The following is a 23,981-nucleotide window of genomic DNA, read 5'->3' as shown; positions in this document are numbered from 1 at the left end:
TGGTAGGTTAATTGGCTGCTAACAAATTGACCCTACTCTGTGTGTCTATCTGTGTGCATGTGTATTAGGGAATTTAGACTGTAAGCCCCAATGGGGCAGGGACTGATGTGAGTGAGTTCTTTGTACAACGCTGCGGAATCAGAGTGTTCATTTATAATATAACTTTCCCAATGACATTATTTACAGGTGTATTTAAATAGTTGTGTTATATGATTAGATATAAGCTGCATAAATATCTGGGGTTCTGTTGGATCCAGTTACATGCCCACTGAAGAAACTAACATTGCTACTAGAGAAACACATCAGGTGAAAGACTCCGGTACATTATTTACTTAAAGAATTACTGACATTGCTTTTAAGTGTAAAAAAGAAACACATTGGCCACGTGAACAGTGGAGGAGACACCCGGATTAAGTAAAGCTATACATCTTATGTACTCTGTTTCAGTACATGTGGAAACGGAGTGTGGATTTTATCTACTGCTCTGCAGGGCCTGATTAAGGGTTCTGGCCGGCCTAGGCTAATACGGCCGCAGCCCCCCCCCCCCCCTCCTCCGAATATATAGGTGTATAGGAACACTCCTGAATATGAATGTTCAGGTGTATTCTCCAGCATTCAAATTTAGACAGATTGTGCCATTGTCTCTTACCTGTTCTTGCTCTTCTCTCTTGCAACTTTGTTATCCTCTCGCTGGCTTCTGGAAAGTTGGCGTCCTGTTTTGAAAATGCAAAAATGTATTATAATGCAAACCCTGAATGATTAGGCCCTTTAGTTAAAACAAAACACTCCATTATGGCCAGCTAAAAGTACCCCATTGGACAGGCATATATAAGCAATATCTGAATATTTGTTGTCAATCAAATACAAACCTCTACCAGCCCCATCTCACTAATATTTAGTATTCTAGTGATTGCTGAGACCACCCATGTGACCACCACACAATCATCAGATTCTGCCCCCCAAAGCTGCTCTATTCTACCCCCCTGCAGCCATTTTCCTTAACCACAACCCCCCCACAGCCATTTTCCTTAACCCCTGCTACAGCCATTTTCTTTACCTCCCACCCTGCATCCATCCCCCTTGCAGCTATTTTCCTTACCTCCACTCTGTAGCTACCCCCCCCCCGTCACATTAAAACTCCCCCAGTCACATATATCAGCCCCCCTCCTCTGCCCTCCTATAGATTTTCATGGCAGCCCCCCCCCTCCCACCCTATAGATTTGTATGACAGTCCCCCTCTCCCTCCCTATACATATGCATGACAGTCCCCCCTCTCCCTCCCTATAGATATGCAGGGTAGTCCCCCCCCCTCCCTATAGATATGCAGGGCAGTTCTCCCCCTCCCTATAGATATGCAGGGCAGTTCTTCCCCTCCTTATAGATATGCAGGGCAGTTCCCCCCCTCCCTATAGATATGCAGGGCAGTTCCCCCCCTCACTATAGATATGCAGGACAGTTCCCCCCCTCCCTATAGATATGCAGGGCAGTTCCCCTCCTCCTTATAGATATGCAGGGCAGTTCCCCCCTCCCTATATATATGCAGGGCAGTTCCCCCCCCCTCCCTATAGATATGCAGGACAGTTCCCCCCCTCCCTATAGATATGCAGGGCAGTCGTCCCCCCCCTCCCTATAGATATGCAGGGCAGTTCCCCCCCTCCCTATAGATATGCAGGGCAGTCCCCCCCCCCTCCCTATAGATATGCAGGGCAGTTCCCCCCCCCTCCCTATAGATATGCAGGGCAGTTCCCCCCCCTCCCTATAGATATGCAGGGCAGTTCCCCCCCTCCCTATAGATATGCAGGGCAGTTCCACCCCCTCCCTATAGATATGCAGGGCAGTTCACCCCCCCTCCCTATAGATATGCAGGGCAGTTTTCCCCCCCTCCCTATAGATATGCAGGGCAGTTCCCCCCCTCCCTATAGATATGCAGGGCAGTTCCCCCCCCTCCCTATAGATATGCAGGGCAGTTCCCCCCCTCCTTATAGATATGCAGGGCAGTTCCCCCCCTCCCTATAGATATGCAGGGCGGTTCCCCCCCTCCCTATAGATATGCAGGGCAGTTCCCCCCCCCCTCCCTATAGATATGCAGGGCAGTTCCCCCCCCTCCCTATAGATATGCAGGGCGGTTCCCCCCCTCCCTATAGATATGCAGGGCAGTTCCCCCCCCCCCTCCCTATAGATATGCAGGGCAGTTCCCCCCCTCCCTATAGATATGCAGGGCAGTTCCCCCCCCCTCTTTATAGATATGCAGGGCAGTTCCCCCCCCCCTCCCTATAGATATGCAGGGCAGTTCCCCCCCTCCCTATAGATATGCAGGGCAGTTCCCCCCCTCCCTATAGATATGCAGGGCAGTTCCCCCCCTCCCTATAGATATGCAGGGCAGTTCCCCCCCTCCCTATAGATATGCAGGGCAGTTCCCCCCCTCCCTATAGATATGCAGGGCAGTTCCCCCCCTCCCTATAGATATGCAGGGCAGTTCCCCCCCTCCCTATAGATATGCAGGGCAGTTCCCCCCCTCCCTATAGATATGCAAGGCAGTTCCCTCCCCCCTATAGATATGCAGGGCAGTTCCCCCCCCTCCCTATAGATATGCAGGGCAGTTCCCCCCCTCCCTATAGATATGCAGGGCAGTTCCCCCCCTCCCTATAGATATGCAGGGCAGTTCCCCCCTTCACTTACCTGTAGTTGTGCCAGCGTCGCTCCTCTCCTCAGATCAGCAGATAGGAAGTGAAGACGTCCTGCTTCCTGTCTGCTGCACAGCAACAGGCAGCCTGGCGATTGGCTGTGTGTTGCTAACCACTGACCACCAATGCTTTTGATCGTCGAGCCCTCCACCCCCCAGCGGCGACCCCCCCCTCCCCCACCCCGAAAAAAAAAATGAATGAAGAAAAAAAAAAAAAGAATGAAAAAAATAAATAAATACCCGCAGTGCCGCGCCCCCCGGGACCCAGCGCCCCAGGCTGCAGCCTGGTCAGCCTAGTGGTTGATCAGGCCCTGCTGCTCTGTAATACAAGGGGTAAGCAGTGACCTGCAAGTATCCATTTACATATTGAGTATTTACATTTTCTCCTGTTCCGGAATTTAATGCTAGTCTCTCAATATCTTTCATTCAGTTCAGGTGGATGAACCAGCAAATGAAACAGTTTTGAAACACATATTCCTTTATTTGTGAATACATATAGTAAAGGAAGTTGCATGGACTTCAATATCTCTTTGTGAGCAACAAAATTAATTGAATGTACATTGAATGATTAATTGCATTTTGCAAGTTGTAGCTCACAATTGTGAATATTGCACATAATGCATATGACCTATATGTCTAAATATATATCAACATTGGTATTTGAATGCAGTTAAGCGCACTTAGAAAAGCAAATGTATTTAGTGTGTATATATATATATATATATATATATATATATATATATATATATATATATATGTATATGTGTGTGTGTATATATATATATGCTAAGCACATTTGCTCTTCTAACTGCACTTTTTTGGAAACAATAGTCTTGTTTTCCACCATATATTTACACACACACACATATATATATATATATATATATATATATATATATATATATATATGTGTGAAACTTAAATCCGAATCCCTTTGATTAATTCCTTCCTGAAAACCCATTGTCTTTCTATGTTATTGCGCACTCCAATTGTCCTGAGATGACATAGTAAGGCATACATCAAGTGTAACCCTGATGTCCTAGCAGCCTACATGTAACACTGGATCAGTAATGTTAGTTTGGAGGAGAGGTCACCCTCTACCCTTACTATAAATGTAATATTAATACAAAAACAAACAAAAAAAACACCTAATTTTGTACTGTAAACTCCCCTGCTTCATAAAACCACTTTAGTCACTTTCAGGGCTAATATAGAGTTGCATGTAAAATATATGTGCAATTATACATCTGCACATTTATGTTTCCTTGTCTGCAATTCAGTTACCAGGGGCGCACGCAGGGGGGGTTTCTGTCTCCAGAAACCCCTCCCCTCCGCTAACGAAGTGCCCCACATAGCAGCACTGTACTATACAGCAACCACGACGCTGTCAAAGAAGCGTCCGTGGCGGTGCTGTATTGTATACGCCGCGGCTGCTGTATAGTACAGTGCTACCAAAACGGAGCTGCTTCGCATGCACGGGCGCGTGCGCAGCAGCTCTCTCCCCCCTAAAAATCCTGCATGCGCCGCTGGTTACATATATCTTACCATGCGTCCACAGAAATTATACAACACTCACCATCATCAATTCAGAAACTGTGTGTAGACATAGGGCCTGAGTCATTAAGGAGAGCAAAGCATAAAAAAGGAGTAACATTTGCACCTGGGCAAAACCATGTTACATTGGAGGGGGAGGTAAATTTAAAATGTGGGGACAGATTCATAGTTGGGGTAGGACATGTCCTAGATCAACTTTAAATTTCAGTGTAATAATAAAGCTATCAAGTATTTGTGTGCTAGATGAAAAAACAGTCAGTATTTAACTTATGTGCAAAATAATAAACTAATTTGCACCCCTTTCATTGTAACATGGTTTGTCCCAGAGAACATTTACTCCTTTTTGCCTTAATGACTCAGGCCCGTAGAGTTTATGCTTGTTAGGGAACGTATTTTAAAGATATGTTTAACCAAAAATTGGAGGTAGGGTTAACTTTACTGTACTTTAAATAACCACAAGAGCACAGGTGGTACTGTACTGCACTTGCACATGAACATCCCTGATCCACCTCTCAAAGCGCAAGAAGTGTTAGGTACGTGATGCTCAAAACACTGGCATCAAATACACTGTGCAGATACACTGTGCAGCAATTTTTTTATCTGACATGCTAAATTATGTTGGGCAAATCCACTTGCATGCCACTCTAAACCACAAAGTGTTGAGAAAATCATGAAACAATTTGTAGATGTCACTCATAATGAAGGTCATCCAAAAATGTCCCAATGGTACTAGCAGATTTGTTCTCCTTACTCTGGCCTTTTCCAATCTTCCACTTTAATGATTTGTGCCCGCAATTTGCTGTACATTGTAAGGTCAAAATGTTTTGTCAGACCTTTTATAAAGTACCCACATTTGATTACAAAAAGCACAACATGAACTTCACCTGTATATAACAAATTAAAAAAAAAAAAGTTTTTCTCTGTAAAATGTCACAGTGCCAGAATATGAAAATTGGCTTGGTCAGAAAGCAGACAAAATGAATGAAGTGGTTAAATAAGTGGTGTTGTTGTTATTCTTATTATTATTTTACTGCAATATTATTAAGTTTTATTTATGATTTTACCTAGATATTTTGCAGTGGTGTACTGTAAAAAAAAAAAGCAAACATATGTTACAACACTGGAACACAACTTGAGAACTAAGGAGAAAGGTTCCAACTCTCAAGAGCTTAAAGTATAATACAGTATTTTGCCCTTTTAAAAATGGCCACACTGCAGTTGTGTGACAATGTATATGCTAATCAAAGTATATGAAATATTGTTATTCTAAGCACAAGATACTATGCAAATAATGTACAAAAATGCAACACTTCATAAAAGAAATATTATTGTAGTAATATATGATTTTTTTAATGCAGGACGGACACATGCAGACAAAAATGATCAATGCTGGCCTGCAGTATGGATATGAGTATCTTGGCAATACACCTAGATTGGTTATTACTCCTTTAACGGATAGATGTTACAGGTACATTGAATGCCTATAAAAATACCTATAATTTGACAAAATAGTTCAGTTTATCTTCCAGTGAATAATAACTAGAAGATAAACTGAATAGCATATTATACCTCTTGTTCAGTATCAGTAATGAAACTGTATCACATCATGTATTGTTATGCAGCCTAACACCTTCAGAACCTGCTCAAGATATTAGGCCACAGGCTATAAATCTTTTTTAAACAAAGAATCGCCTGTCCATGGGAGTTCTCAAACAAGCAGAGCATAGCGATCCTTAATGAATCAATGAATGCAAGTCTTTATCTTAGATGTTGAAGTACATTAAAGCACTCATTTATTGCAGTTTTCAGAAATAAAATAACAGATACTTAAATCAAACTAGGGTAATAAGAAGGAACCTAACCTGCTTTGCACATGCATTCTTCATCAGGTATTATTCCTTGGACAGGGAGACTTGTTACTTCATTTATTCTGTTGTCCTTTGACAAAACATGATATAAAAAAACGAAATGTCCATATTGACAAAATCACAATGGAAAGTGTTAGTTATACACAAGATGCGTCTCAGATTAAACTCCTTTAACTTTAAGTAACAAGAGTAATCTACTCTCAGAGTATCCGATATATGAAACAGCCCAGATTTATATGTGTGCTTGTTTATCACTGCTACCTCCTTGGTAACATTTGTGGAGAAGAGAAGATTGAAGCAGAAAATTTGTAACTATTGTTCACACATTGTATGCAATAAAAATGCATTAGCTTTGTCAGTCTCTGTCATGGGTAAGGCAAGTTCTCAAGCATACCTCCACAATAGTGAAAGTTATTGTTGACAAGTGATGTCGGAGCATGCCAAAGATAAAGTATTATAAAATAATATTTAGCAATATTGTAATATATAAAGGGGTGATATCGTCACATAACATTTGAAGGATTATTGAATTATATAGTTGTAAGCATCACCATTGTGCTGTAACTGTTGACAACAGATTCGATTTGAACTTCCATTAGGCTAACAAAGCAGATGTAAAGCTAAAATATGATTACTTCATTATAGCACAACTAAATGAATTATTAAATAAGTGCCTTTTGGAGGAAAGGATGATTATATTGCTTTTCATTCCTTACTTGCCAAGGGACAAGCTCTATTAGTAAAATTATACACAGTGTCGGACTGGGGCATGAAGGACCCACTGGGGGACTGCAACGCTAGGGGCCCAATGTATGGGGTGTGGCCAGCAATCATAGAGGCGAGACCAGACACTAGAGGGGGAGTGGCACCCATGAAGGACAGCTAGCACCATAGTGTAGTATATAAAGAATGCAGTGCGTATATAAAGAGTACACAGTCTTGATCTGCCCCTTAGATTGGGCGGAACAGTCACCAAAAATCGTGATTGTCCCACTACAATCAGAACCCGCCTAGAATCAGAACATTTGACATACTGTCCTATCTGTTCTTGTCACTTTCACCACCTGTGGCTGCTGGTTTCTTTAGTTGTGGCTTGTCTGGATCCTGGAATGTTGGGGGCCTTAATTGGAAAAAAAATGGGTACATTTAGAAAATTGCAACCAGACCCGGCATTAAATCAATAGGACCCACGATTAATACTTGTAACTTCCGTCCCTTTTCTTCATCACTCTTTGCCTCCCTCCCTCTTCTTCATCACTCTGTGCCTTTCTCCCCCCCTCTTCTTCATCACTCTGTGCCTTTCTGCCCCCCTCTTCTTCATAATTCTGTGCACCCCCTCTTTTTCATCACACTGTGCCCCCCCTCTTCATCATTCTGTGCCCCACCCTTCTTCATCACTCTGTGCCACCCTCTCTTCTTCATCACTGTGTCCTTTTTTGTTTCCCCTGTCTCCGTTCTTTTACTTACTTACTTACTTTTTCTTCTCTTCTGTCTTCTTTCTTCCATTCTGGGTCCTCTCTGCTCCACTCCTCCATGTTGGGTGCAACTTGATGACATCACGCTTGACATTCATTACGAATGGAGCAGAGAGGAGGAAGGAGGGGCACCGGCGCAGCGCCGTGGTAAGTTTATATATATATATTTATTTAAAAAAAAAAAAAAAAAAAAAAAACCTGCTCTCCCCACCAACAAAGGGGGCAGATTTTACAGGGGATAGCCCGGCTTCCTGGCAGGTCAGTCCGACCCTGGTTATACATGTAGATTTTGAACAAAATCTGTCTAAACTGTAACTTTCAATCAGTGTCTGATTATCCAGTAGGCTGACTAGGCTGCAGCCTAGGATGTTAGGCTTTAAGGGGGTGCAAACATTTTTGTGGTGCAGAATTGTGACAGGAAGAGGTGTAAACTGAAATTCATTTTAAAATAAGAGAATAGTTGTTCTCAAAGTAAAAAAAAAACATTAAAGAAAAATGTAGTAAGGTTATAATCCTGATGTATTCCCATGTGGGTGCAGCTAACAGGTTTGGAAACACTGAAAGAGGTGCAAAGATATGCATGAGTGGAGTCGAGGGACCGATAGTCCAAGGAGGAGGTGGGCAATGTAGCTGGAACAAAGGTGCAAGGTAGTGAGGCAGGAGGTATGAGGGCCCTACTTGCAATAGCTTACAACCTAAAAGGAAGGTAGACAGATAGTGAGCTGGTGAAGGGAAACTGGGGTAAGAGGAATGAGTGCGAGAGATAGAGAATAAGAGAGGGTGAGGTAAACAAACATGGTGAAATTGTTAAGTGGATGGCTGGTATGCTTTTAATAATGGGTGGGTTTTCAGCACCTGTTTGAAGCTGCACAGAGAAGGGGATAGTCTTATAGACAGATGTGGACAGAGGCAGATGTATAGCTGCATGAGAGGAAGATAAGTCTAGCAGTCGCATTGAATATTGATCAAACAAGAGCCATATGGGAGTGGTTAAGGCCAGTATGGAGAAGGTTGCAGTATTCAAGGCGGGAAATGATTATGAGGGGATAAAAGTTTTTGTATCATCCTAGGAGAGGAAGGGCCGGATGTGAGAGATGTTGCGCAACTGGAAGCAACAAGATTGGGCCTGAGATTGAATTTGAGGGGCGAAGGAGAGGGCGGATTTGAGAGAAACAACCAGGCAGCGGAGTTCAGGAACAGATGAGATACTGGTCTTGTTTAACTGTAAAACAAGAGAGGTCAATGGGGGGAGGAGAATCTTGATGGAGGGAAAACAATGAGTTCAGTTTTAGCTATATTAATTTAGCAAAATCATGAGGACATTCAGGAGGAGATGCGGAGAGCCAACTGGATACCTGAGAGAGGTGGGAAGAGGAAAGATCGAGAGATGAGAGGGAGAGTTGAGTGTCATCTGCATATAGGTGGTACTGGAGGCCAAAAGGGCAGAGGGCAAAGAACATAACCGTGAGAGACTCCTAAGGAAAGGCTGGATGGGAGCAGCAGGAGCCAGAGGTGGACACAGAAAAGGATCAGTTGGTGAGGTAGATGAACCATGAACGTACGGAGCCAGGGAGGCCAATTGTATGGAGGTTTGCAGCAGGAGAGGGTGATCCACGGTCGAGGGCCACAGAGAGGTCCAAGAGGATAAGCAGGGAGAAGTGACCCCTGGATTTGGCCGAGAGGAGCTAGTGGTGAATTTGCCCAGGGCGGTTTCAGTTGAGTGGAGTGGAGGTGGCGGAAGCCAGAAAGGAGAGGATCAAGGAGGGAGTTGTCACAGGGCCATCTTTTCCATTGGGCACGATGGGCAGGTGCCCGGGGGCCCCACAGGCAAGGGGGCCCCATAGACAGGGCTCTTAATTAGAATAAATAATCCTGCAAAAAAAAAAAACCTGTAAAAAAAAAAAACCTTCAAGGGTCACTGAGCAAGTACATCTATCTATATCTCTATATCTGTATCTCTATACATATATATATATATATATATATATATATATATATGGGCCCCAGTGCACTGCTTTGCCCGGGGGCCCATAATGTTGTTAAGATGGCCCTGAGTTGTCAGAGAGGTAACTGGTGAGATGGTCACAGACAATCCGCTCAAATAGTTTGATGGAAGCTGGGTCGGTGGGGTTGTCAGTGGGGATATTAAAATCGCCTAGGATGATACAAAAAATAGTACCAAAAATGATCCGATCCAAATTAAAAGGGTTTTATCTACTGTTTGCTGATGGTTTTTTTTCCTTTCTCTTGAATTTGCTTTTTCTTCTCTTCTTCTAGTCAGTGCACATAAAAGCTTGACAACCCTTTCATCTGCCCTGCAGTATATATCCCCCTTTTCTGGTCTTCCCACATGGCAATTAATTTCTTTCTGTAATTATTTTTCATATCATAATATTGTTCACATATTAGAACCAATATTGCACACAGGGGTTTTTACCCATATTTCTGAATTCATAATTTCTAAAAATGTTTGTTTCTGTGGTCATGAAAGTCAACAGTAACATAAAATATTTCAGATATATCTGATTTTTTTTCAATTACAGAACTTTATTTGGTGCTCTTAATCTTCACCTGGGTGGCGCTCCTGAAGGACCTGCTGGTACAGGAAAAACAGAAACTACCAAGGACTTGGCAAAAGCTGTGGCTAAGCAGTGTGTTGTTTTCAACTGTTCTGATGGACTGGATTACCTTGCTTTAGGAAAATTCTTTAAGGTACAAACTGCACAATGAGACTACAATTTAGCTGCAGGGGCCCTATGTTTATTTTACATATTATATATTGTATACAACTTGTTATGCTCCAAGATTGACATGCAATATTCATATTATTGTGGTATGGTTTGAGGCTCTATAGTAAAATAAATTAGTTTTCCCATATATTTTGTTAAGTTGGGGCTCACTGGCAGATCTTGTGGTAACCTTAATTACCTATTTGAACCTTAACACGCAGTGCATGTTAATTTACAGTTGTAGTGCAGAATGATATGTACACTATATGGACAAAACTATTTGGCCACACGTGTTAATGATTGAATTGAGGTGTTTCAATCAGACCCGTTACCAGAGATGTATAAAATCCAGCACCTAGCCATGCAGTCTCCATTTGCAAACCTTTGTAATACAAAATGGGTCATTCTGAAGAGCTCAGTGACTTCAAGCGTGGTACTGGGATAGGATGCCACCTTTGCAATAAGACGGTTCGTGAAATTTCATGCCTGCTGGATATTTCACGGTCAGCTGTAAGTGATATTATTAGAAAGTAGAAGCATTTAGGAACAAGAGCAACTTAGCCATGAAGCGGAAGACTACGTAAAATCACAGAGTGGGGTCAACGACTGCTAAGTCGCATAGTGCGTAGAAGTCACCAACGCTCTGCTGATTCCATAGCTGAAGAGGTCCGAACTTCCACTGGCATTAATGTAGGCACAAAAACTGTACGGCGGGAGCTTAATGGAATTGGTTTCCATGGCCGAGCAGCTGCATGCAAGCCTCACATCACCAAGATCAATGCCAAGCACCAGATGGAGTGGTGTAAAGCACACCAACACTGGACTTTGGAGCAGTGGAAACGTGTTCTGTGGAGTCACGAATCGCGCTTCTCTGTTTGGCAGTCAAATGGGCAAGTCTGGGTTTGGTGGATGCCGGGAAAACATTACCTGCCTGACTGCATTATGCCAACTGTTAAGTTTGGTGGAGGAGGGATTATGGTATGGTGCTGTTTTTCATGGTTTTGGCTAGGTCCCTTATCTCCAGTGAAGGCAATCTTAATGCTTCAGCATACCAAGTCATTTTGGACAATGCTATGCTTACAACTTTGTGGCATCAGTTTAGGTAAGGCTCTTTTCTATTCCAACATGACTATGCCCCAGTGCACAAAGCACGGACTACAATGACATGATTTGATGAGTTTGGTGTGAAAGAACTTGACTGGCCCACACAGAGCACTGACCTCAACCCCATCGAACACCTTTGGGATGAACTGGAACAACATCAGTGCCTGACCTCATAAATGCTCTACAGAAGGAATGGGCACAAATTCCCACAGAAACACTCCAACATCTTGTGAAAAGAGTGGAAGTTGTTATTGCTGCAAAAGGGGGACCAACTCCTTGTAAAATATATGTATTTGTATACAATGTCATTACAGTCCCTGTAGGTGCAATGGTCAAGCATCCAAATACTGTTGTCCATATAGTGTATATGCACACCTTCTACTACCGTATAATGCCATTAACAAAACATTAATCTCAGTTGTTTATTGATGTTGATTTGATCCTTCCCTTGTATAACAAGTCTCCTAGCCTCCAAATGTACAGACATCGCCTGGATACACTGCTCTCTAGGCAAGCCTTTCTCAATCCCAAACCACATTCTTAATCTTCAAAATATTCCACCTGATTCCCAATCCTCTACACAGTTCATGCTAGACACCCTACTGTCAACATTGCTATGTGACTGGATTAGCTGACCCCATTAGGCATTTCTGCAACCTGTGGGATCGGTCAAACTCCTATTTTTCCTATAGATTGTAAACTTGTGAGTACAACCATTTTGCCCTCTATTTGTCATATTTTATTACTGTGGTGTTTTTTTTTTAATTGCAAAGTGCTGTTTAGTATGTTTACTCTTTTTAAATAGACGTTAATAAATAAATGCAAAGTAAATCTACAATAGAGTGCGATTCATAAACAATTTTTGTTTAGTTTTGGTAATAGATTCAGGGTGCAGAGGGTTAAAAAAGAAGTCTACTTTAAAATAAATACTGGTTGAAGAAGGTATCTGTGTGACAGAATATTAGGTAGGTACTACAAGAAACTTGGAGATTACACATAAGATAACATCCCTCTCCCATGACCCACTCTCCCCTTCGAGGGGTCAGGTAGGCACGGTTTAAGACCTGTTAGATGTGTGCTAATATCTACAGTGATGACCATATGGGAGGTAGACTTGACCAGCAGTTACCCCCACAGTCACTATGCAGAATTTGAACCAGATTCTCTTATGATTTTGAAAGAGTTTAGAGTTATTAGAGTGCCCAAACATGATAAGAGGTTTGTTTTTAGCCAAAACATCTATTCCTCAAAGTAAAAAAAAAAGAAAGTTTTAATGACAAGTTACATTTTTGCATGGTTCTAGCAAAAGGATCTGTCTTTTATCACACACATTAACAGATTAAAAATAAAATAAAAAGATTGAATTAAAAAAATAAAAACAATAAACTATGTTCCAGTGCATATGGCAGGCATCAACACTTGATCAGTTTATTTCAAAGGAACATCTTTTGTAACAATCAAAACATTGTTATAATGTTCACTTCCTCAGGGGCAACCCTAATCTTGTTTGTTTTTTTCTTGATATATTTTAATGTTCTATTTAACTTGGGGATCATACTTGCAAGATAGCTATTTATTATAGTTACATTACTGTTGTCAGAATCTAGGATTCCAGAGGATTCCTTAAACAAGGCAAGAAAGGAATGACAAAAATCAGTCACCAGCTCATCTTTTTTCTCTTTTCTGTCTCTCTCTTTTGAACTGGTGCTGTAAAAGCTGTTTTGAAATAACTTCTACCAGTGTAGTAGGAATTTGATACAATGTCCCTCTGCTCCAGCAAGACCAGCAAACTATCAGACTCTCAGTGTGATGCACTGAGGAAGCATAAGCGAACACTAGCTCAGCAGAAGCCATAAACTCAAATGCATTATTTTGAAAGCACAGGATCGATGCTTTCTTCATCCAAGTGCAGAAAAACATGGAAAAGTACACAGGTGTGCATGTATACATTTTCAGTTTTATCAGCATTACAGGTACCTTTTGTGGGACCTTAGTGCTACAAATTTTAGTTATAACAGCACAATATTTTCTTACATTTATGGATACTCTAATGTAAGCATCTATGTACCTGGATTCTACCTTCCCCTAACCATTTAATGTATTTGCTTTACTCATGGTATTATTATTATTATTATTATTATTATTATTATTATTATTATTATTATCTTTGACTTATAAGGTGCCACAAAGGTCTGCAGCGCCGTACATTACATTTACAGAAAACAGAGAACCAAGACACAACATGATATAGAAAGAACATAAATATATACAAACACAAGTGACAGGGTAAAGCAAATCAGATTATTTCTGGGACAGATAGTGAAAAGATTGGTAGAAATCAGCGAGAAGTAGGCCGAAGCTTAAGAAAACAGGGAAAACAGGGCTTACGAAGCAGGCCAAGAGGTACAGAGGGTGATGGAATAGTAGAAGGAGCACACAAGGAAAGAGGGCCCTGCTCATGAGAGCTTACATCCTAAAGGGAAGGGGGAGACACAAATAGGGTGGTACTATCTGGGGGAGAGAGCCAGGACAAGGAAGTTAGGAGGAGGACTGATAGAATCGAACAAAGAAATGAGTCTTAAGGGCACGCTTGAAGCCTTTGAGAGTAGGTGCTAACCTGATGGAACGTGGAAGATCATTCCACAGCAGGGGAGCAGCCCGGGCAAAGTCTTGAAGACGAGAGTGAGAGGAGGTGATCAGTGAAGTAGTGAGACGGCGGTCACAGGCAGAGCGGAGAGGGCGGGTAGGAGTGTAGTTAGAGATGAGATTGGAGATGTAGGGAGGGGAAGATTGACTAAGAGCTTTAAAGGTGAGGGTGAGGAGTTTAAATTTAATTCTTTAGGGTATGGGGAGCCAATGTAGTGACTGTTGGAGGGAGACTGCAGAGACAGAGCGGCGGGAGAGAAAAATGAGGCTGACAGCAGCATTGAGGATAGACTTAAGAGGGTCAAGGCGAGAATCTGGTAGGCCAGAGAAAAGGAGGTTACAGTAGTCAAGGCGAGAGATAACAAGCAAGTGAACAAGAGTTTTCGTAGCTTCCGTGGTGAGAAAGGGACGTATCTTAGATATATTTCGAAGGTGGAAGTAGCAGGATTTTGAGAGGGACAGAATGTGAGGCTTGAATGAGAGGGAGGAATCAAGGATGACCCCAAGGCATCGGACTTGGGGGACAGAAACGAGGGTAGTGTTATTAACAGAAATAGAGAGGGGGGAGGTGGGAGAGTCCTGGAAGGGGGGAAGACTATAAGCTCAGTCTTGGAAATATTGAGTTTAAGGAAGCGTTGGGACGATTAGGATAAGATGGCTAAGAGACAGGAGGAGACACGAGACAGAAGGGAAGGGGAGAGGTCAGGGGATGAAAGATAAATTTGGGTATAACCAGCATAGAGGTGGTACTGGAGGTCAAAGGAGCGGATGAGAACACCAAGGGAGGAGGTGTAGAGGGAGAAAAGCAGGGGGCCAAGAACGGAGCCTTGAGGAACGCCAACAGGTAGGGCAAGAGGGGGTGATGTAGAATCATGACTAGAGACTGAGAAGGAGCTGTTGGTGAGAGGAAAACCAGGAGAGGACAGTATTACATAGGCCTATAGATTTGAGAGTTTGCAAAAGGAGTGCGTGGTCAACGGTATCGAAGGCAGCAGAGAGATAAGAAGGGTAAGAAGGGAGTAGTGTCTATTGGATTTAGCGAGGAGAAGGTCATTAGTGACCTTAATGAGGGCAGTTTCAGTGGAGTGGAGGGGGCGAAAATCAGATTGGAGCGGGTCAAGGATTGAGTGAGTGAGAGGAGAGAAAGGAGATAAGACGGTTGTAAACAACCAGTTCAAGGAGTTTGGAGGCAAAAGGAAGAAGCGAAATAGGGTGGTAATTAGAGAGAGAGGCAGGATCAAGGGACGGTTTCTTGAGTATGGGGGAGACAAGAGCATGTTTAAAAGAGGAGGGGAAGATACCAGAGGAGAGGGATAGGTTGAGGTGGTGTGCAAGGTGGGAGTAGGCTTCAAGAGAGAGGGAGCGGAGGAGGTGGGAGGCGATTGGGTCCTGTGAAGGGGAGAGCGGAAGAGAAAAGTATATGGACTTCATCTGCAGATACCAGAGGGAAGGAAGAGAAGGAGGGTGAGCTAGCAGGAGGGGAGGGGAGAAAGGAGATATCAGCAGCAGAGGAGGGTGAAAAGGGGGATAGAGTGGGCATGGAGGAGGGAGAGGGTGGGGTAAGAAGGGACTGCTGGGAGATGTCATGACGTATAGACTCAATCTTGGAGGTGAAGTGGGTAGCAAAGTCGACAGCAGAGAGCGTGGGGGGGAATGGGAGAGGGGGAGGGGAGAGGAGGGAGTTGAAGGTGGCAAAAAGCAGACGGGGGTTGGAGGATTGGGAAGAAATGAGAGCTTTAAAGAAAGATTGTTTAGTGAGCGATGGGGCCGAACTGTAAGAGGCAAGTATGAACTTGAAGTGGAGGAAGTCAGCATAAGTGCGTGACTTTCTCCAGAGCCGTTATGCACTGCAGGAGCATTTTTGAAGATAGCAGTTATGTTTAGTGTGCCACGGTTGCGGCGGGGACCGACGAAGCTTGACGGTGACAGCCAGGGCGACAGAGTCAAGTGCAGCGGTAAGAGTGCAATTGTAAAAGGAGACAGCCTTATCGGGGGAAGAAAGAGTGGTGATGGGGAGAGGAGCGAGCCCAGGGAGGAGAGAAACTGGTAGGATCAACTGTGTCAAGATTGTGCCTGGTGAGAGTAACCTTGGGGGACGGGGACGATGAGAGGGGTGGAGAGATGCTAAAAGAGAGGAGATGGTGGTCTGAGAGAGGAAAAGGTGAATTAATGAGGTCAGAGACAGTACCGAGGTATGAAAAAACCAGATCTGCGTGAATGGGTCCTTTGAGCTTGCAGTTATCAAAGCCGTGTCTGCTCAGACAAACAAGGATTCCCCAGGACCACGTGTATAAACATTGGGGTACCATCACTGTATAGTCAGTCAGTTAACCACTTAATCCCAAATATAGGTGCAAAATTATGCGATAAGTTTCTCCTGATTACTGCTGAAAATGTATGTGTTTTATATTAGCAGTACCCATTTAGTCAGTATACTGTTCATTAAAGATGAACCAAAGATTCAAAGAAGTGTAGAATCATAAATGAAAAGTCAGCATGTATTATAAGTACCTAAGGTTACAATGATATTCAATGACTGGATTGTGCTTTATCTCTACAAGGACATGTTGTTTAGTTCTCAGTTGTAAGCATAAGATTTATGAATCCCAGAAATCAGTGTTTCTGCGTTAACATGAGTTCAAATACTATGCATACACTTTTATCAGTATATAGAAAATAGGTAGCTTGCCATGAATATAACATACATGTTTTATACAGAAAAGAGAGCATGGTATTTTACGCAAGCTTACAAAAAATAAGGACTTATTCTAGATGTTTTTTTCTAGGGGTTGCTTTCCTGTGGAGCCTGGGCTTGCTTTGATGAATTTAACAGAATTGATTTAGAAGTACTCTCTGTTGTTGCACAACAAATTCTCACTATTCAAAGAGGTACGTATTTCATATCATGCTGTATAATTTTTCAGTATGATACATACTTTTATTAGTAACATTGTTATGACTTTATGACATTGTTGAATCATTTGCTTTTAATCTTAGGTATAAACACAGGATCAGGTCTGCTAATGTTTGAGGGTACAGAATTAAAATTGAATCCCACATGTGCAGTCTTTATCACAATGAATCCTGGCTATGCAGGACGTTCAGAGCTCCCAGACAATCTTAAGGTATCACATATTTTGTTGATAATATAAGTTTGTTATTTTGGAACAATTTCTTGATATTAGACTGTAGTTTTGGTTGCTGTAAAGATGAACATATGGTTTTATATACATTAGAGATTTATGTTTTCTATCCCTCTAAGATAACCGACAAAGGAACATGTCTGCTAGTATTGTGTTATACACAATTGTGTTCTGATCTATTGGTAGAGAGTATGATAGTTTGTATCTCAGAATGTGTAGATAAATATTTGTCAATGAATTATGTTTAACAGCATGACATATTCAACCATGAAACAACGTTTGATATGTGAACTGTAAAAATGTACCAGAATGAATATTTTATCACTTGTAAATAATAGAAGTAATAGAATTACATACACATAATTTATAACACATATAAGTCTAGTATCTGTTGCCTGAGGCTGCTTTGACATTTAAAAATGATGGAAGGCCATTTTAAAGTGGGCAATCTTATTCTGGGGAATTTTGGGTTGAAAAAGAATACATGGTAAATTTGGAGAATTTTTCAACCATCATATTAAGCATAGATGCAGTTCCCATGTTTGCTGACTGTTTCTCTTTTGGGATGTTGGCATTGTAAGAAATGAGAAGCAAAGTTGTATTCATCAAAGTGTACAAAGTATTCTTTTACTTACTCGTATTGCTCTAAAATTGTAAAATGTTGTTTAAAGCAAAAAAATATATCATCTTCGAATTATAATCTTGTCAAAGAACAATTTACAAATGAAGCTTTCAAGGTGATTAAGTTATTAGATATAAATCGTTCCTGTAGTTTTAGAACACACCTGGTATACTGTGCTTGCAAAGGACCACCAATCTCGATTTAAAGTTTTGGATTTTCCATATAAGGTAATTTTATAGCATTATACATTTAATGAAAACCTTCATTTTTAAAAAATATTCTTCTATAAATAGGCCCTTTTCCGGACAGTGGCCATGATGGTACCTGATTACGCCATGATAGCTGAAATCGTTTTATATTCATGCGGCTTTGTAACAGCACGACCTTTGTCAGTGAAAATTGTGGCAACATATCGTCTATGCTCTGAACAATTATCATCCCAGCATCATTATGACTATGGAATGAGAGCAGTGAAATCAGTGTTGACGGCTGCAGGCAACCTAAAGGTACAGATTAATGTGAATAGTAATACCTTTAAATGGTGTTCCAGATAATGGGTAAAACATTATACATTTTCATATGTAACGTATATGCAAAAGAATTTAATATTTATTATTCATTTTATTTTTTATGTTCTGAACTAGAGTATTTGTTTAATAGCTTTTTATTTAAAAATACTTTCATTTGGGTACATAGATTCAGATTAGTTGTATACCATTTGTTTTGTTTTCCTGAATAAGCATAGTTGCCACCACTATCAAATTAGCTTTTTCTATGTTTCTGGAAAAAGAAATTACATTTATAATCCATTAAATGTTAGGTGGTCATGCATAAATCACTTTGCCAAGTTACCACAAATATTTTTCTCTAGCCCCCAATGTATTAATTATATTTTTATTTCCACAGCTTAAATACCCAAATGAAAATGAAGAGATTTTGCTGCTTAGATCCATTATTGATGTAAATCTGCCAAAATTTTTGTCCCATGATCTCCCTCTTTTTGAGGTAAGATTTTGGTGATGACTGTATCCTTTATGTGGTCTTTTTAACATGTTGCTCAAAATTAACATGCCAATACAATGTATTACAAACATCTTGAAATATTTCCTAATATGTCAAAGCTTCTATGATATTTAAAAAAAAAGTAAATTTCTCCTTTGTTACTGTATATTTAATCATTTGCTTTTTACATATAATTTAATTTGAGGAATTCTTATTAAATTGAAGAGTGCCTACTGTATCAAATTTGGACTAACCGTATGGCATAATTGTACCTTAAAATATAATACACTATGCAGTGTAAAGTTGTTTCCTTTGGGTATAATTTTTTCCCGCCCACCCGTTATTCCCATTATGAGCTGGGTATGTAATGCAGTGGTGCATAACCTTTTTTGGTCCAAGGTCTGCATTGGGAGATTGTACTTATTTGAAAGGATCACAATAAAATTTAACTTTTTTAAAAATGTAAAATGCGTAAATTTAACTACAGTAAAATAAGAACCACTTTTGTAATTATGCCATACCTCTCAACACTGATAAAAAAAAAAGTCCCTGTGGGGATAGAAGTGTGTGCAGTGGGATTATGGCCCGTACACCAAGATGGTGTGGTTTTGCCACATAGGGAGCAACCTTGTCCCTTCCCTGTGACACATTTGGCCTCCTTCACCCCTATAGTAACACACCCCTCACATCTGTGTTACTACAGTTCTTTCCTCCGCCTTTCTCCTGTAGCACATCCCCCATCACCTCATTTGTAATATATTTGCTCCCTTACCTCTGATTTTCCCCATCCCTGCAGTCACATCACCCCCAGCGCTCTGCTTTAACTCATTGACCTGCACATTAGAAACCAGTCCTTCCTGGCAGCGATACACTGCTCACTTGCAAGACAAAGTTCTGGTGTAGTACAGTGACATTCTGACAGCAAATGAGAGCAGCTCATTCATTCTGATTCTCTGGTAGACTTACCTCTCTAATGAATGGCTGGGTCTTGCTGAGGCTGGGGTGTGGGTGGACCCCCGTAACAACAGGGAAAACTGGTGCAATGTGGGACAAAGTAGATACAAACCAAAATAGAGGGTCTTTTTTTTTTCCCCAACATTATTCTAAGATTCCAACTAGTTTGGTTACATGTTATCTGATATTTGTGGATGGGAGATCCCTTTTCATGACCAGTAGACGTGTCCATAAAAACACTGCTTAACTGAGAAGTAAATAATGTAAATTTAAATTGTTTCTATTGTCAAATAAATTATAATTTAAAACTCTAATTATTTAGTTTAGTTTCTGCAAACTGCATTCTTTTAATGTACTTTCCATATTGGACCTCATTTACAAAGCGCACTGCATACACAATGCAAAACATATTGGTTTTGCGGCCCTGGTGCACCTAGATGGTTCAGTTCAGCATGTATGAAAGTGTATGCCTACTCTCTGCCCTCCTTGCATGCATACGCAGGAAAAATGTGAGGTAAAATCTTAAGGAAGTGCTCTGTGCTAAAGTATAAACATTGGTCTTGTTTAAAAACAATCTACTATCACATGGAACGTTATACTACAGTACATGTTTTTAATAGGTAAAAGGGCCCAAACATCTATATTAGTTACACACTAAAAAAAATTAAATATGTTTCAAAATACTAGTTGTCATGAACATTTCTGCAACAATATGTTATAAGAATATATACAACAACACTGTGAAAGTTCAAGAGATCCCCACCCTTGAAGGTGTTTGTACAAAGAGCCTCTGGTGTCTGAGAGTATATGCTTAAAGTGGAAGTAAAGATAAAGAGTAATATCTATTTAACGTTACCTCTTTCCTTTAGCATGACTTGGGGTTGTCTTCCAATGCAGCAATAGCTTCTCACTGACACATAGATCAGTTCAAACGTAAATGATTTGTTTCAGAGAACTGGAACTGCTTTGAAAGCTGCAGCTCTCCTAAGGTCAGCGCTTGTTTTAGAAATTCATGCAGTGCTCTTTGATCCTCTCCTGCCAGTTGTCATTGCAGAGATAAAAAGATGCAGACCCGGTGGGAATGAATTCTGCTGATCTGTGAGAGGTTCTGCTAGGTAGGGGAGGGAGTGCTAGGTAAAATTATTTTTTAGGTGGAGCTATTCTTTAACTGTGTGTGTCCTGGACATCAAATTCTACTTGAGAAAGGGAGTTATTTGGAAAATGTTGTTCCTAGGTGCAGTTCTTCAGGCTATATGCGGTGGGCAAAGTGGGCAATATACAGTGGTATGCTGTACCACCACTTCTCCTACTGTTTTGATTGTAAAACTATTAAATTCCATTCACTTACATTTTCAATACCACCACTTCTGCATTTCTACTTCAACCACTGGTTATATATAAGAAAGGAAAAGACTTCTTGTTTGACAATGTAACAATTTTTTTGTAATTTTCAGCCTTATATGACTTTAACGATTGGTAAATACATGTAAAACCATTTTCCTGGTGTTTTGTATTCACTGTAAGTCAGTATATGTGCGCTGCAATGATACCAATGGCTTTGCATATGTTACCTCTGCTTTAATAAAAAAAAAAAAATATATATATTTTTTTATTCTCACACGAGTGAGCAAATTGAGGCATTTCACTTTCTTAATGGGAACAAGTTATTTTCTTAAATCCCTCATTCATTAATAATGAATATAGAATTTTACCAAATTCTGTTAACATTTATTGTGACTCGGACGTATCATAGACTGATAATATAACATGCAGTGGCCTTTAGACCTTTGGAAAATGGAGTAGAAAAAAATTGTACACATATGTATGGACTGAAAATCATGGCTAAACTAATAGAAGTCAGCTTTGTATTGTGGTCTACATATCAATGGATAAGCAATATTACTTATTCATGTAGTCAACAAATCTGCTGCATATGGTAGAATATACTTAAAATGCACTGTAAATATCACTTTTAGTAGCCTTGAGTTTGTGATTTTGTTTGTTCTTTTTATAGGGGATAACGTCTGATCTGTTTCCGGGGGTGACACTCCCCAAAGCAGATTATAAAATCTTCATGGAAGCTATAAAAGAAAACTGTGAGCGCATGAATTTACAGATGGCCAGCTTCTTTGCAGAAAAGATTTTGCAGATCTATGAAATGATGATTGTGCGCCATGGGTTCATGATTGTCGGAGAACCATTTGGAGGCAAAACCTCTGCTTATCGTGTCTTGGCTGCAGCTTTGAATAACATATGTGAAAAGGTAGGAAATTCATTAATTGAAATTAAAAATTGTTATATTTCTCAAGATTGACCAGGGTTCTCAGCAGCAGGAGAGCACACCTGACTAAGAGTTACCTGACCAGGGCAGTTAGCAGGCAGATCCCATGGTCCTCACATCCAATCCTGGCTTGCCCTTTGACCAGGTACTGCCCGCTGCTGTAGAGTCATGATCAATAATGTAAAAATCAAAAAAGCAAAACAGGGATTTCATTGTCCTTTTAAGACTAAAGTGAAAAACTGTGAGTTATGAGTAAAGAATTCCTTTCTATGCCAGTGGTGAAACCATCTTTCTTCCATTCATAATTAAGAACTCCTTGTCCTCTTGGAATGAAGTGTTTGCTACACAGATCGTTGTATTGACCTCAAATATATTTATACATAGTAATTAGGTCATCTCTGAGGTGCTTTTTTCCCCAAATAAACAATCCTAGTTTTTATAAAATCTTTATAATTTAACCCTTCAATACCATTATTAATGAGGTTGTTTGCCTCTGAACCTTCTGAAGTTTTCCTTTGTCTTGATTACGGTGCCAAAAATCTGTACCCCGTATTCAAGATGTGGTCTAAAGCTGTACACACTACACTGTTTTCGTCCAATAATCGGCTCAAACTGCCGACATATACGACCGCTCGTTCAAAAGTCGGGTCAGTGTGTACAGTTACACGATGGTCGAAAGTCTGCCCAAATGGACGATTCTCGCCTCATTTGGTTGGTCGTACCGTTTAATATTTTCGTTCCAATCTCGTTACCACTGTGCAGTGTGTATGAACTTCCGACGGATCCACGACAATCCTCCGATACTTCCTCGATCTGGGGGGCGTGTGTATGTTCATTTTTATGTCAATCCCAGTCCCACGTGGTGCGGAATCCGCACATCACTGTGTTTTGTATCGATGTATATTGCACCTGTCTGGCTGCAGACCATTACACTTGTGTAAAGCACGTGTGTTATTACCCTTTGCGTCTATGTATTCATATTTACTCTTTATACACTTATGCAACAGAAGAACAAGCAGGGCGCCTCTGAGTGATATATCAAATATACAACGTGGAATAGAGCAATAGCATGCGTACCGTGAGGTAGACAACGATGGGTCCTTAGGAGATAGTGGAGTAGTCTTTGCTGTACTTGTAGTCCTCCAGATCTCCACCGATCAGTACCAAAATGCGGAAAAAGCGGACATAGTATAACTCTGTAATATTCTTAATGAGGGTAATATCACTAAATTCCCCACAATCCTATGGAGTGTATGGGATTGGTGTCCCAAAATTACCAATTATATGACACCCATATAAGTGCAGAAAGAAACATCAAAATCTGCGTACCAGATATCATGAAGTGTCCCACTTCTGGAGGATATTAAAACATGTGCAACACCAATGACTTCACAGTCACAACCTCATCCAGATGGCGAGAATGCATAAGATTGAAAAAGAGGAAAATATTTTGGTATGCATATAAAAGATTTAATAAAATATAATAAAAGCACTCACATGAGGTATTGAAAAACACACTGGATACAGCTCAACGCATTTCATCTTGCACCACTCAAGACTTCATCCTTTATAACCTATTACATTTATATTAACCTTTTTTAACCTCTAATTGTGAATTACCCAGAATAAACCACACAGTGTTCAAGCAACATTTTTATTGCAAGAAAAAGGTACACAAATTGTAACACACACAGCTGTCAGAAAGATTCGAATGAGAAGTGAGCGCGCCCATACCAATCAGAGAGCTGAATACTGCAGAGTATTATTTTTAAGGTATTTTTAAAGGTGCTACTGGTTTGTGGCAGAACAGGTCTTGATGTCGTTTCCATTCCCTTTGATTTCTTTATCTACGAAACAAGGAAATAAAAATGTTTATCATTTAAATTCTATATATGTAATTTACAATCTACCTCATAAATA

At 40.7% G+C, this 23,981-nt stretch overlaps 1 protein-coding gene across 1 annotated transcript in view; it reads left to right on the top strand.

The window, feature by feature from the left end:
* The window catches only part of DNAH7 (dynein axonemal heavy chain 7), a 379,127-nt gene that overhangs the window by 135,668 nt on the left and 219,478 nt on the right, over positions 1-23,981 (top strand). The window contains 7 exon segments of the mRNA XM_075181345.1: positions 5,596-5,705; positions 10,124-10,292; positions 16,846-16,948; positions 17,057-17,184; positions 18,118-18,330; positions 18,731-18,829; positions 21,795-22,043. Of these exon segments, the coding sequence (XP_075037446.1) occupies positions 5,596-5,705; positions 10,124-10,292; positions 16,846-16,948; positions 17,057-17,184; positions 18,118-18,330; positions 18,731-18,829; positions 21,795-22,043 (1,071 nt within the window).

The sequence above is a fragment of the Mixophyes fleayi genome, chromosome 7, assembly GCF_038048845.1.
Source record: "Mixophyes fleayi isolate aMixFle1 chromosome 7, aMixFle1.hap1, whole genome shotgun sequence".
In the NCBI taxonomy this organism is placed as follows: Eukaryota; Metazoa; Chordata; class Amphibia; order Anura; family Limnodynastidae; genus Mixophyes; species Mixophyes fleayi.
The sequence above is the reverse complement of the archived record's forward strand: the minus strand, read 5'-3'. Positions and strand labels throughout refer to the sequence as shown.